The 14,462-nt window shown below is 34.5% G+C and overlaps 1 protein-coding gene across 4 annotated transcripts in view; it reads right to left on the reverse strand.

Annotated features, from left to right (window-relative positions):
* SOX6 (SRY-box transcription factor 6) overlaps positions 1 to 14,462 on the reverse strand; it is a 678,732-nt gene that overhangs the window by 196,115 nt on the left and 468,155 nt on the right. For all 4 annotated transcript variants that reach the window (XM_069471178.1, XM_069471179.1, XM_069471181.1 and 1 more), the window contains 2 exons: positions 12,237 to 12,409; positions 9,286 to 9,354 (listed from right to left, as the gene is read on the reverse strand). In XM_069471178.1, the coding sequence (XP_069327279.1) occupies positions 9,286 to 9,354; positions 12,237 to 12,409 (242 nt within the window). The remainder of the gene's footprint in view (positions 1 to 9,285; positions 9,355 to 12,236; positions 12,410 to 14,462) is intronic.

Here is a 14,462-nt window from a genome sequence, read left to right on the forward strand (position 1 = left end):
CTTACTCTCCACTCACTGACAATTGAAAAGCTCTCATTTGGCAGCCAGAGAAAATAGTTGCTCTTTCTTTTCCTCTAGATTATCATGATGATAATAATTGATTATAGTGCATACACATTGATTATCCTATATTCACATCACTAATTTGTGGGTTCTAAATATGCATGTGTATGTAGATACAAACGTGCATATGCATGCCATACAAAATATGTACATGTATGTTTCTCTATTAGGGACTGAAAAATTATACCTATACCTAGTCATATAAAACCAGCAAGAACAATAATAGTGATAGTGATAGATATTATGCATTAAGCACTTACTAAGGGCTTTATTTAATTATCTCTAATTCTAAAACTACTGCAAGGTACTATAATTATCTATCTTTAGGAATTAGGAAATGTAAGCTCAGAGATACTAAATAACTTTTCTCACAGCTAGTAAATAACTAAATGGACCATGGACCTAATAAGTAGTAGAACTAGAATTTGAGCTTTGATTTATTTGTTTCCAATATCTGTGCTGGTTCCATAAAATTTTTAAATTATATATACCCTGAAACAACACATCTTATTCTCGACACCTTCTATTTATATGTACAAATCTAGCTTAAAAGTACATTAAGAGTCACACATTCCTCATATATGCCAAGATGTAGTACAATTCCATAGGAAACTTTTAGAAAACACTTAAAAAATAACAGGTTGATATTCTGGGCCAAAATTCATTCTATTTACATAGTTAAACGTCAAATGGCATCTGAGAATTTATTTTCTAAATGTTTTTATCTAATTTTGTAAGGCCATGCTTCATTTTTTTTCCATACATCTTCTAAAGACACAGATCTGATATTAACACATTGTTGTCTAGCCAGTATGCTCATATACAAATAAAAATCAAGTTATTAGAAAAACTAAATTTATTTAAATTGTTTAAACCATGGCCTATTATAAGCTTTCTAGCTATTAAGTAAAAGCTGTGACCAAAGCCAAAAAAGTATTTTTTAACTGCTCAAGAATTATTTGTTTGAGCTATGTTCCAAACTTCAGGATGGATGGGTAGATAATCCTCAGGATGGATGGATAGATAGAAAGAAAGATAGAAAGACATAGTTGATCTAAACAACTTAGGGTTCACATTTAATCATTTCATTGACATTATTTCTCAATCCTGATTATCTATCTATTAGAGTCATCTAGAAAGCTTTTAACAGTCCCTATGCTGGGATTGTACCCCAGACCAATTAAATCAGAATCTTTGGGATGGGACCCAGGCATTAACATTTTTATAAGCTTCCAAGTGATTCCAAGGTACAGTTAAGGTTGAGGAACACTGGCATGGAATGCTCTTACTCACTGCTCAATTTTCTCAGATGAAGAAGGTAGTTGCTAAAAAAAAAATTTATTAAACATTAAAGGTGACTGACTCTCAGTACAGAGACATGTTACTTTAAAGCTCCCAGAAAAGTAATATAATTATCTAAGAGGTTTATTTATTTATTTTAGAAACAGGGTATCACTCTGTCACCCACCCTGGAGTGCAGAGGTCCGATCATAGCTCATTATAACCTCGAACTCCCAGGCTCAAGTAATCCTCCTGCCTTAGCATCCAAAGTAATTGGGACTACAGGTGTGTATCACCATGCCTGGCTGATTTTTCTTTTTCTTTTTTGTAGAGATAGGGTCTCACTATGTTGCCCAGGCTGGTCTCAAACTCCTGGCACAAGGGATCCTCCTGCCTCAGCCTCCTAAAGTGCTGGGATTACAGCTGTGAACCACCACATCTGGCTCTAAGAGGTTTATATGTAAATACCAAAAGACTCACTCAGCCATAAATACATCTCACACTGGACTACAAAAAGATTCTAGTTAAGCTGTTTTTATCTCTTGCCTTGTAGGTATTACTACAGCTGTAGTAGTTCTGGGACAGAAACTGTCTAGTGGCAAATCTTCCATTTTTTCCATTTAAGGATAAAAGAACGTAATGAGATTTTAGATGTTAGGTATTATTATCTGTATTTTATAAACTAGGAAACTGAAATGCATTAATACTTATCCAAGTCACAAAAAGGGCAAACTGAACACAACCTAGAATATTGGAAACAGTACAAGACCAGGCGTCAAGAAACTTGGGTTCCACTCATGGCTCTGACAATATTTGCTTTGTAAGTCTAGGCCAGTCTGTGGTCTATGCCTCAGTTTCCTCAGGTAAAGTAAAGGATTTGGACTATATTAAGAATCCCTAAGGTGTGTCTCTCAAAGATCAGTAAAATTTCAAAGACAACCAAAAGTGGATATATAGGGATATTTGGGAACTTTTAATTTTAGCAAATAAAAATACTGAAAAACAAAGAAAGCACATACCACCTATTATCACCATTACTTCACAGAAAGGGCATTTTAATTCCAAAAAAAGTTAGAAAAAACATAATAATCTTATGGTTATTTTTAAGTATAGCTTTATGATAAACTCACTCTATTGTTCTTCGGCAGTTATAGCTATCTATCCTCCCTCCATCCAGTGAATGAGAATCATGAGGACTGCCAGATGATGTTTTCAAGTTTCACATTCTGTGAAAGTGGTAGCAGGGTGGAGGGGAAACATTTAATATCTCATAGTGTAGTGCTCTTTCAAGGGATTCCCAAAATTCCATCATTAAAGAACTACCTTCATAATTTTGCCTCATGCAAGTACCCAGATAATATTTGCTTAAGGTTTTTATTTAGGTTGACTATGTTTTCGGCTTAAATATATTTATTTCAAAAGGAAACCTTATATTACTACTTCAAAAAGAAAACTAAAATTACTTGTCATATATAAAAGTAACCAGATAACCAAGAAAAATTTTATATTTATTTAAATTCCAGCTAAATGCTATTGCCTCCAAAGGCTCTGAGAATTAGATGATCTCTCTCTCTCTTTCTCTCTCAGAGAGATTAGCATATCCTAGAGGAACATTAGAGACTAACACTAAACTGAGCTCTCAACGTAATGAGAAGGATCAAGAAAAAAATATTATAGTAGAGAGACACTTTTTTCCTGGAGTATTGATTTAATATTATGTAATGTCACATGCTGGCATCACCTGGCTCATCTTTCCTACTCTGCTGCACCCTACCCTGCCTGTGAAGAGGTAAAGCACTCTCCCACTTTAATCCCAGATAGAAGCAGAGACTTTGGTTTCTCTGAATTTTTAGTATCACTGGTTTTGGGGAGAGCAGGGGATTGGGGTCTGAGAGATAAGCATAAGTAGGTAAGATAGAAAAGGGAAGGTCCTGTAGAAAAGGCTGAAGAAGCTGAAGAATAGTGCAGGAAAACCCTGATATTCACCTTCAGGTTTTGGCCTGCTGAATGAAACTTTTTGCAATAAGGTCACATTTGGAAAACAGGTAACTAGCTGATTAATAATTCCACATAGTAACTCATGGGATCTGGTCAAGTATCTTATTTCTAGATCCATTCCAATTGTCACAAACAATCTAGCATGACTAATGTGGAAAAACTAATGTGGAGTTTTAATCCACAACAAGCATTTGTAATTTTAGCTATTAAGGCCTTTGCTATTCATAATTATAGCAGTTTTACCTATTCTTTATAATCCAAAACTTTATTATTAAAATGTTTGAAGCAGGCTATAGAGCATCTATCACTACTTAAAAAGTTAATTAGATTACATAAAAGAAATAATTAGATTTGCATTTTTATCTTGGTTTTAAACTTCCAAAGAAGATCACAACAGCCTGCCTGTGGGCAATTAAAAACAGCATACAGCAGAGACAGAGAGAGAGGAGAGAGGGTCTGTTTTTCCTGGCTAATTCATGATTGAAGATAGAATTACAAAATATTTTAAGGGCTTGCTGAAGCTGGGGGCTAATCCTAGACTTCTAAGCTTTGTTTATAACCCTCATTTCATTGCAAGAGAGTATCAGATACATGTACAGTGCCAATAGAAGTATAAAATTACTTTCAATGGGTTTATTTAGTCCTTTTCAGAGGCTTTTGGAAGGAGATCCATTACCTGATCAATAACACAAAAAAGGACTATTCGATAGAACCGAAACAGGAGCACCATAATTGCCTTTTGTTTATCAATGCTAAATACAATTAACAAAGAGAGTCAACCTATGGCAGAGGGACTACGTGAGACTGAAAGTCAGCTCCTGACTTTCCTCAGTTTTCCTGCTGGCTGCTCCAGCCATCTTCAAAAGACAATAAATGGAAGAAGGTCCAGCTCTTAAAATTAGAGGTCAATTAGATACTTAACGATGAAGCATATCTTCAAATATATATCTATTATTATTATGCTAGCAAAAAATTAATTAACCAGGTCAAGCAGGCCATGAAGGCTAATGTATAAAGTAATTATTTCTGATCTTTAGACAACTATTTCACATAAAAAGGTAGTCCTTTATTCTGCTCAGCATATACCTGAAATGCCTGCAGTTAATCATATTGAAGGAAACAAAAGGCAAGGTTTATCTCTTTAAAAGGTGAGAGTACATCTCAAATTATTCTGTTTAATTATTTAAGGACACTTTCTTGCTTATAACATTAGCATCTCTGTGGTTACTATGCAGGAAGAAAGGATGATATACATTTAACGATGTTCTACTACGTGACAAACACACAAAATGTACGCATGGCACACAGGAATATATTATAATCAAAATAGGAAGGACTGTGTATGAAAGATACTTACACACTCTTAAGAACAGAGTGAAGCTTCAAGGGAAGAACACTTGGTTTGGGGAAAAGAAAATACGCAGCACACTCTTCTGGGGATAGGTACACCAAAAGCCCTGACTTTAGCACTGTACAATTCATCCATGTAACAAAAACACTTGTACTCTCTTAATATTTTGAAATTAAGAAAAGGAAATGAACAACATGTATTACAGCATTTAAAAGAAAAAGTTTTCAGATAAGACAAAGAGTATCTTCCAAGAACCAGCAATGGCATTTAGTTCAGGCCTTCTGCAGATTGAGTTTGTCACCTAATACATGTATTAAATGATGAGGGGAGGACAATGAATATTGTATATTAATCATAAAAAAACAAAGAGCTAACAATTTCAAGTCTCATAGTTATACCCCCCAAAAGATGTATGTGGACGAATTGACCAAATCATTGGCCCTGGCCCAGAAAGCCAAATGCCCAAATAAAATCTCAACCAGCCAGTCTGTTCTTAAGAGACTGTTGTTCGTTCAGTCAGTGACGTGAGGAGAAGACACAATGCAAGCCACTTGAATAACTCTAAAATTGGGGTCTGAAGAGACATGAATAATTGGATAACACCATTCATCCCTGGAAAACTAAGTTTCTCACAGAGATATTTTAATGAGCTGAATTCTTTTGCAAAGATTAAGTTCTAGCTGCAAAATGCCATCATTAGATGTGTTCCTACAGACGTGCTATAGAAACCAAAGACAGTGGAATACTGTGTCCATGGAGAACATCTTCTCTAGATTCACAACCATGCCACGATCAAATGAAGTTAGATAAATAGATATGTGAATGAATTAAGAAATGAGCATTTATAAAATATTTTCTGCTTTGCATAGAATAGTCTTATATTTAATAGTTGATTAAAATACTGTAAATATGCTTTGATCTGTTTACAACTGTCAAATGGATTAAAAGTGAATTTTGTTGACCAGTTAACATAGCTCAGAATAAAATGCTTCAAAATATTGTCTAAGATACAACAGTGCAATGAGTGGGAGAGGGAGGATGAAATTACTGAAGCAGTTACCGGTCCTTTGGAATTACAACATAAGAATTAATATTCCCAACTTCAAGGATCCATATTCCATGAATTATTAGGTTTGCTTTCCATAGACTTGATAAAAATTGTGCTATTTCTGTCCTGGAAATAGCAAAAATGCCTAACTTTTTCTGGGCTTTATATCAGGAGCATTATTCAATATGTAACAATTTAAAGGAATCACCATTTTCTCCAAAGTACAAACAGGGATTTAAATGCACTAAGCAAACAGCCTCCTAAAAGATCTGCTTAATAATATTAAAGTATTTTAATGATCATTTAAAATTATTATCCTGATTTTTAAATAGTAAAAATTGACTCATCAAAACTATAAAAAAATTTTTCAAAATCATTCATCATTCTTTTTCAACATGGCTTATGTGACCTTAGAAGTATTTCTTTAAAGGTTTAGTTAGGATTTATCAAGGCAAAATAATGTTAAAAATTATATCCAAGGAAAAATAAATTATTTTTAACTGCACATTTAGCATCTTTCTGGTTACTATGCAGGAAGAAAGGATGTTTTGAATAATTACAAATAAAATAAGCATGGGAACTTTTACAATATTATCTTAATCAAGCCTTTTCCTATTTTTAAAGAAAAATCCTGTTTTTCAATTTGTGCAAACCATTTTAAGTTTTCATTTGTTTACATTATGATAGACCCAGATGTGTTTTTGTGTGGTTTTTACAAGAGGTTAGACGCTCTTCCCTTTATTTCTATTAAAGCTTGCAAATTGCAAAAAAAAAAAAAAAAAAAAAAAAAAGTCAGTACTAATTCAGAAGTCAGCATTCTGAACTAGAAGAACAATCTTGAATATAACCACCTGATACTCAGGATCCATAGCCAATTGCCATGGTTTAATCTTGCTGACCATGTTAGCTAATATGTTCTAGGACTCAAGATTTAAAAAGAAAAAAAAATTGTCAAACTTGCTCAAATTGTCTCTGTATTCATCATTTGCTTTGGGAAGAGAAGTTAGGTTTTGTTTTTAGTCATCTTGTTGTATTCTATGTTTTGTTTTATTTTCAAATGTTTCAGAAAAGACTGTTTCTTTTTTGTGATAGAAAAATGTTTGAAGCATCCCTTAAATCTCATATTTTGGTCGAGTGTATTAAAATTAGCCCAACAATAATCTCTTTCCTAAATTTGATCACATCTATGAGTTGTCAAAAACCATATTTGAAACTATAGTTAGCCCATTCTCCTTCCAAAAAAAGTGAAAGTCTGAATATCAAATACCTATTTGTGTTAGAGATGAGTAAGTTTTGTATAAGGAGTAAGTGTTTTTCATCATTTGAAAAATTCTTCAAATGGCCTCATACTGATAAGACAAATATTGACAAGATATACGATGAAACAGTATCTCAGGACAGAATAAACTATAATTACAGGTTTTATTGCTTCCTCTTATTTTTTAAAATGTGAATTCTTGTTACAAATAGTCCTATATTTCTAAATGAATGTAACTCGGACATTGAATATCTATCACTTTATAATTTTATAATTTATACTGCTAAGTTCAAGTGCTGATTAGCTTAAATTTTTAAAAATTTAAACAATGAGAAATAGCCACAAATTTTAAAAGTGATTAAACTTCTGTTAGAAAATTTGAAAAAATTCCTCCTATCTTCTCAACTTGAACATTCCAATAAACATCTTAAGATCATATTCTATAATTTCCTGAAAAAGACAGTAATTTCATGTAGTCAAGTTATAATGATAAAGTCATATGTAATAAATAAATATTAATAATATTTCAGAAAAATACTCTAAACTGATTTGGTTACTATTCATCAGAAGTTATCAGTACCACAGGAAAAGTTCAATTAAAAGACAGCCAGTCAATACAAACAACATTGGGCTAAGAAGTGAAATACATTAGAAATAAAGTAAGCAATGAAGAGGTAGCAAAAATATTAATAATAATTAACTGATATAGGAACATCTCAGAGAACTTCTTCCATTTCTGCTTTATAAATAGGAAAAATAGAAAGAACTAAATGATCATGTTATTTAACACCTACTGAGTTCTTAGAGAGGGATCTAGAGAAAAATGTAGGAAGCCACAGGCTAAAAATCTTGACCTTAGCAGTAGGAAATACACTGAAAATTCTAATAAGGGCAGAACAAGGGAACACCTGGACAGTTATTTAATTAAGGATCTCAGCATGGGTCATAAAAGAGGTATCAGGATGAGAAATTATTCCAAGATTTAACTGTAAAGGCTGACTGTCAAAAATGCCAAAGACATTCCATCTCATCTATATTTGGGCTCTTTATTTTGAAACATGTATACTTGAGTACAGAATATAGAATCAGGACAAAAACAAACAAAATATTTGGCTAAAACCTCTTATGAAAATAGCTAGACAAAATGCTAGATTAGGTAGCGATATTTCTTCAGACACCAAATCAGTATTTTAAATGTAGTAACTACTATCTGGAATACCAAGTACAATTAACAAAATGAAGCAAGGATCTAAGTTGAAATCATTGCTACTCATCAATAAGCTAGAAGAGTAGAATAAGCTATGACTTTATGCTACTGATTTTTTTTAAAAAAAATATGGTATTAACCTCAAGAAAAGCAATAACTCAGAATATACTGGCCCAACTAGTTTGAATCACAGATCTCAGCAGTTTAGAAAATATCTATAGCAACCAAGAGAAACAGCAGTCTGTATTAGGGTAAGATTATCTGGCATTAGTATTCCTGAGAATTAATCACCAGACAACCAGTTCCTTATCCTAGGGCTTTCTACAAGTCACATACCTGTGTTCCTATTTAGAAATGGAGACTAATTCCCTTACCTATTTCAAATAGTTGTTAATTGAATTAACCATCAAAAAACGAATGACAGAAATTAGATACTTTACCTCTCCTTCCCAGATCATTATAATTATGATCTATATATTCTTACACTGCCACAAGAGAAAGGAACTTTCTAAATTGTTTCATAATTATTCAGGAACAAGTTTTTCTTCCTATCTAGACCGTAAGTTCCTTGAAGACAGACTATCATTTGTTAACCTTTACATTGCCCTCAGCATTTAGGAGGAATGCAGTTAATATTTGTTAAGGGACAAATTAATTATTGACAGTCTTTTCCAAGATTCTTCTTATAATTGGCCCAATCAGTCTTAACAAATAAATAAAAGTAAGCTTCTCTCCATGGTACTATTACATGGTAAAATACAAAGCAGAAAGTGGTTTGTGGCAATAAAAATAGCATCTTATGCTACCTTTGAAACTATTAAAGTTGCCATCAGGTTGTGTTAGGTAAATGGCCAAAGGAAAAAAGATAATGCTTACACCTCACATAAGAGAAGAATGCTTAGACCACCATCTAGTCCATATTTCTTACATCTACTTATACAACTGTGTTCAACATCCTTGAATAACAGCCCTATTGGTGCTGTTTATAAAACAGGGGTGCATTTGCAGCATTTTAAATTCCATTTTCAAGGAGGAAAGTATCTAAGTATAATCAGATGAGAGTAATAAAATACACTGACCTGGATCTGTTGCTGCAGGAGATTAATTTTGTGCTGCTGTTGCAGAAGTTGCTGCTGTTGTCTTGCAATCTATCAGAAATAAAGTTTCATTAAGTTAAAATGAAATGCTTACACCTTTGCCATTACCTCGGGTATCTCTCCTGGTATTATGAGAATGTTTTACTGCACCTCTATATGAAAGAGTTCCTATAAAATGAGAGAGGCAGAATCAGAAAAGTTGGAGAAAAGGAAAAACTTTTAAACAGGTACCATCTCTCCACTTTATTTGTAGGTGAAAACTACCTCTTCTATTACATTTGTGAGCAATTCACTGATATCTGGTCTGGCTAGCTAGAAATAATGAGAATCTGGAAATCTAATCCTCATAGGATAAAGACAGGAAAACTCTGGCTACATTGTTCTAAAGCATTTAATTTGGATGTAAAAAGTATAATAAAATCTGTAAGCAAAGATAGTGAAAAGCTATTACTGTATAATATGGTCTACTTGGGTGAAACCTTTCTTAATGCAAAAATTTTCAGAACTAATACACTTACAAAATTGTCAAAGGAGTGCCAAAACAACAGCAAAAAGTCAAAAATCTCTAGCTTTTTTGTTGATGTTGTATGTGATGTACAAAGCATTTTTAAAAACAAATGAGGCTATAATTTAACATTTATCTATTTATCCTTTTGAGGGCAATGTGTTTATTTTACAGTATAGGCTCCACATATAAGTTTTATATTCCCTTGCTTTACATAACAATCAAATTCAACATCTAACCACATTATCTGGTCTATAAAATGAAATATTAACCATTTAACATAAGCCCTATTGATGACTGAATCTGCCCCTCAGGAGGTCAAACAACTTCCTTAGGATAATGGTGTTTATTATGAAGCATGAGTCAAGCATCAAACTGCTTATTGCCTCAAAAGCTGAGCTGCTATAGCTTGACGTCCAGAGAGTTGCCTCTTATTGAGAACACACTCACTGCCAACCCTAGGAAACCAGAAAGAAAAGTGGCCAGAGAGTACTTAGAAGGATTTGGTTTACTGGTGCCTCATTGGCAAGAGTTAGTCTTTTCTTCCTATTCCCAAAAAGCCAGTATTCTAGAATGAGCTGTGTTGGAAGTGAAAATGAGTATGGATCAATCCCCAGCTTTATGCTTCCTGAGCCTTTTCAGTGTTCTAGCCTGTGCAGGGAGAAGTACCCAGATCACATTTCATTCAGTATAAGATGACAACATAGTAGTCTACTCCCAAATGTTGATTTATGGTTTCTGGTGATGACTGGTTCATACTGGAAGGCATGATAAAGCTGCCCCTGATGTAGACTACAGTTTGAGAAATGGGACTGCTCCTTCTCAAAGCTTTATAGACAAAATGGAAACAGTATTTAATCAGGTTGGAATGGCCTACTCTGCTTGTCAACAATCAAATCAGAAATGTACAACTCACTCTGCAGCTCTAGGTATAGATGCTGGATCCCCTGAATATTTATTTCATCTTAGCAAACCAGTGAAACACCACTAGGCATCTAATATTGATGGTCCCTCCTAAATGATAAAGTGCTGCATAGAAATGCATCCAAAACACCACAGTGCAATTACTATCATCCACTCTAGACGTATGAGTTTGACACAGTGAAGTATGGCACATAAGCACCATGTGGCTCAAATTCTGAATTTTATTTGCCAATCGGTTGAGCTACATGCTCGCTTCATTGAGCATGACAACCTAGTTTTAAGTGTCATTTAATTTTCATTTTGAAATATAATTACAAAGTGTTCACTGTAAGATATCACTCGTCTGCAAATGTGTCAAGATTAATTTGTGCTAGCTTATTCACAAGTGTCAATAGTTAATTACTGTGTCATCTCTGGATGGCTAAATGACATTCTAACTTCTGATTTTTTACAGTGTTCCTTTATGTTATTTTCCATTAGGGGCTGAGTCCATATTCCTACATGTGGGCAAATATTCAAGCATATAAAATACCAGACGTCACAACTCATTAAAATCAACAGAGCATATATTGCTCTATATACTCCTATAAAATACATTTAACTGAAAAGATAATTCCAGTAATAATGTCAGATTCCTAAAAACTGCACATTAATTTGGGTCTGTCTGATCTAAAGCATCAGGGACTATTCTACAGGATCATTGTTGTTAGATTAATGCACTCTTATGAGACAAGAAAAACACTTGGGATAGTGATTTATTTTTAAAAGATGTAGTTTAAACTTTACTATTTTTTCTTCATTCTCACTCCTAAGTCAATCAAGTCAAATTCTTTTAGGAACCATGTACTAATTTGTTTTCAATGATTTACCTAGACTATAAATATTGACCACATAATTTATATTCCAAACCAAGACAACTTTTGACAGAAGGGAGTAGGAGATATGGAATGTGCCACAACAGGAAAACAGGCATAATCAGGGATATTTGGGGAAAACCTAGATGTATGGTCAGCCTCGCTTTAAAGCCAGAGAAAATCATTGGACCAGTGAGTTGAAAGATCCCCAAAGGTTTTCTAGAACAGAACCCCCTTTTCTGGATGAGGAAAATAAGGCCCAGAGAGAAGTCACTTACTCATAATTAAGCTACTTTGGGATGACATGGGATGCCTTTGCGAATAAGTATCTCTAAGTAATTAATCAAATCCAAACCTTCTGAAATAATATATCATTTCAGTTATGGCCAGTTGCCATGAGGCTTTTCTTTGTCCTCCACACATCCCCTTAATGGTCCTGAAGACTCTGTCTGCATTTCCACAAAGACTTTCCTTCCCTCCCTCCCTCCCTCCCTTCTTTCCTTCCTTCCTTCCTTCCTTTGTATTTTTCTCTTCTTTTTTATTTTTATTTTTTAGGAAAGCTTACAACAAATAAGCCAATCAATGTGATTACTTGCTGAGCTTGGCACATTCCACATCTCCAGTTCGTCAGCCCCTTTTGCAGGGCTCACCTGTTCTTGCTGTTGGCGAGCAAGGTCCATTTGCTGCCGTTGTTTCTCAATTTGTGAGGCTGCCAGTTTTTTCTGTTCATCATGCGCTGCCAGGAGCTGCTCCCGTAAACTGATCAGCTGGGTAATCATGGTGGAGAGCTGCCGTTCTTTTTCTGCCAGGCTCTCAGGTGTACCTAAAAGGGAAGCAAGAAGAGATCTCACAAGCTTGAGGAATATCTGAATGAATCAGAGAAAGAAGGCCAGAATTTAGAAAGGAACTACCCTAAGACACTTAAAGATCTGGGAAAATGACCGAAGGTCATTGTGAGTGCAGGAACACCACAGAGTAGTTATAGCAATGGAATGAATGTCAGGGTTCATCATTGTCCCTGCCAAGAAAATGTATCGTCACCAGTAAAATTCTCACTCTTCCCTCTCACTCTAAAAAACAAACAGAACCACCCCATTCTCCTCTTTTCACCACACTTCCTCCACCCCAAACCTATCTGGTCAAGCTAGGAAACCTGTGATATTTAGTACTAAAGATCAGAAACTATAGATTATATTAATATTCTATAATCACCTCTATCCTCAGTGACTAACAGTATCTAAGACAAAGTAGGTGCTTAATAAATGTTATTTAAGAAATTTTCTGATTATTGGCTTCACAAAATTTTTCTATTGTGCAAAGATCTGTTCCTGAAGTTCAGAAGTCAGGGATCAATCTCTTTGCCATAGAATGAGTACTACAGAGAGACTAAAAACTGCCTCAGGTGAGAAAGGATTGAACGTGATTTTTTTTTTCCTGTGATAGGATCAAGTTCAAATTCCCAAGTTCATCCTTAAAGGCAACAATGTTGCTTGGGGGGGGCTCCCTCACCCCTTTATCATTTGCCATTCTTCAAAGGGAAAAAACACATTTGAGGTTGAAAAGGTCATGCATAAGGATATTCTGTTCAATGAATATGATGTCGCTGAACACTTATGGTATGCACTAATGGTGCTGAACAGTCTTTTTATGGGCAAATTGCACAGCTCTCATAAGTAAAGGGTACAGAATCCTTTTGTGAATCTAAATTAGAGCATTTTACCGCAGCATTAGATAAAATTTTCAACCCACTGTATTTGAGCCACACAGATTTCATTAGGAAGAAATGATCTGTGATTTGAAAGCTTTTTAGAAAGATGCCACCAGCTGTCAAAGGGGACAAAGATAGCCAATTTTTGTGTTTATAGAAGGGGAAACTTCCAACCTCCTTATGAAACCCTCCTCATTCCTGCTAAGAAAGCACCAGGACAATCTGAGAAACTAAAAATATTTTAATTATGATTGGCCTTATTTTTTTAAGTGGTCCCAAGGAGAAAGAGAACCTTCAGAGGATGTAGGCTAGCACTTGCCAGGGTATGATTCTCACAGAGTAAGACTGAAGTCAGCAGAGAAGCCACCACGTTTAGGACTACCTTGGGATTCTTAAGGTCAACTCGAGTCCTTAACAACAATAAAAACAAGAACTGTCAGTATCCCTTAGATCCCTCAGATTCACTGAGCTAAAAGATGGCCTAAAATCAAAATTAAAACAAAAAGAAAGTGAGACGTTAGAAAGTATATCCCACTGATAAGGAAACAAATACTGTATCACGGCTAGTGACCAGCTATTCTTTTAAGCTTTGGAATTGATTAAAATGAAAAGGGTTTTTATTTCCACAATATGAATTTCAGCTTGGAACAAGGAAGAACCATCCTGAAATATTACAATACAAAAGGAGGCTCCCAAGGGGGATTATAAAATCTCTTGAAAACCACACAAAGCTCAACTAATGTACAGGAATGAGAAGATACAAACCAAGAAAAGTACAAAATTTATTTACTTATTTAATGTATTTGTAATTCAGTACGTATTGTCTGAATGGCAGCTATGTGTCAGGTACTACATCAAGAACTAAGGATACTGTGGCAAGTATTAATAAAAAGCAGACACAGTCACTACTCTTTGGCAGTTTGTAGTCCAAAGTTGGAGGTGAAACCTTAATCAAGTAATCACACATATGAATGTACAACTAAATGAGAATTACAAACAAAACAAATATTTGGGGGATGGTTTAACCAGGTTTGGGGGCCTTAGTTCAGCCTGAAAAAGAAACAAATTAGCAGGAAGATGAATAGGAGTTAACTAGGCAAAGAATTGGAGGGTAGCTGGATCAGGAAATTTCCAGAAAACATGAAAACTTTCAATAGCAAAGGAACTA

Source organism: Eulemur rufifrons, chromosome 6, assembly GCF_041146395.1.
Source record: "Eulemur rufifrons isolate Redbay chromosome 6, OSU_ERuf_1, whole genome shotgun sequence".
Classification (NCBI taxonomy): domain Eukaryota; kingdom Metazoa; phylum Chordata; class Mammalia; order Primates; family Lemuridae; genus Eulemur; species Eulemur rufifrons.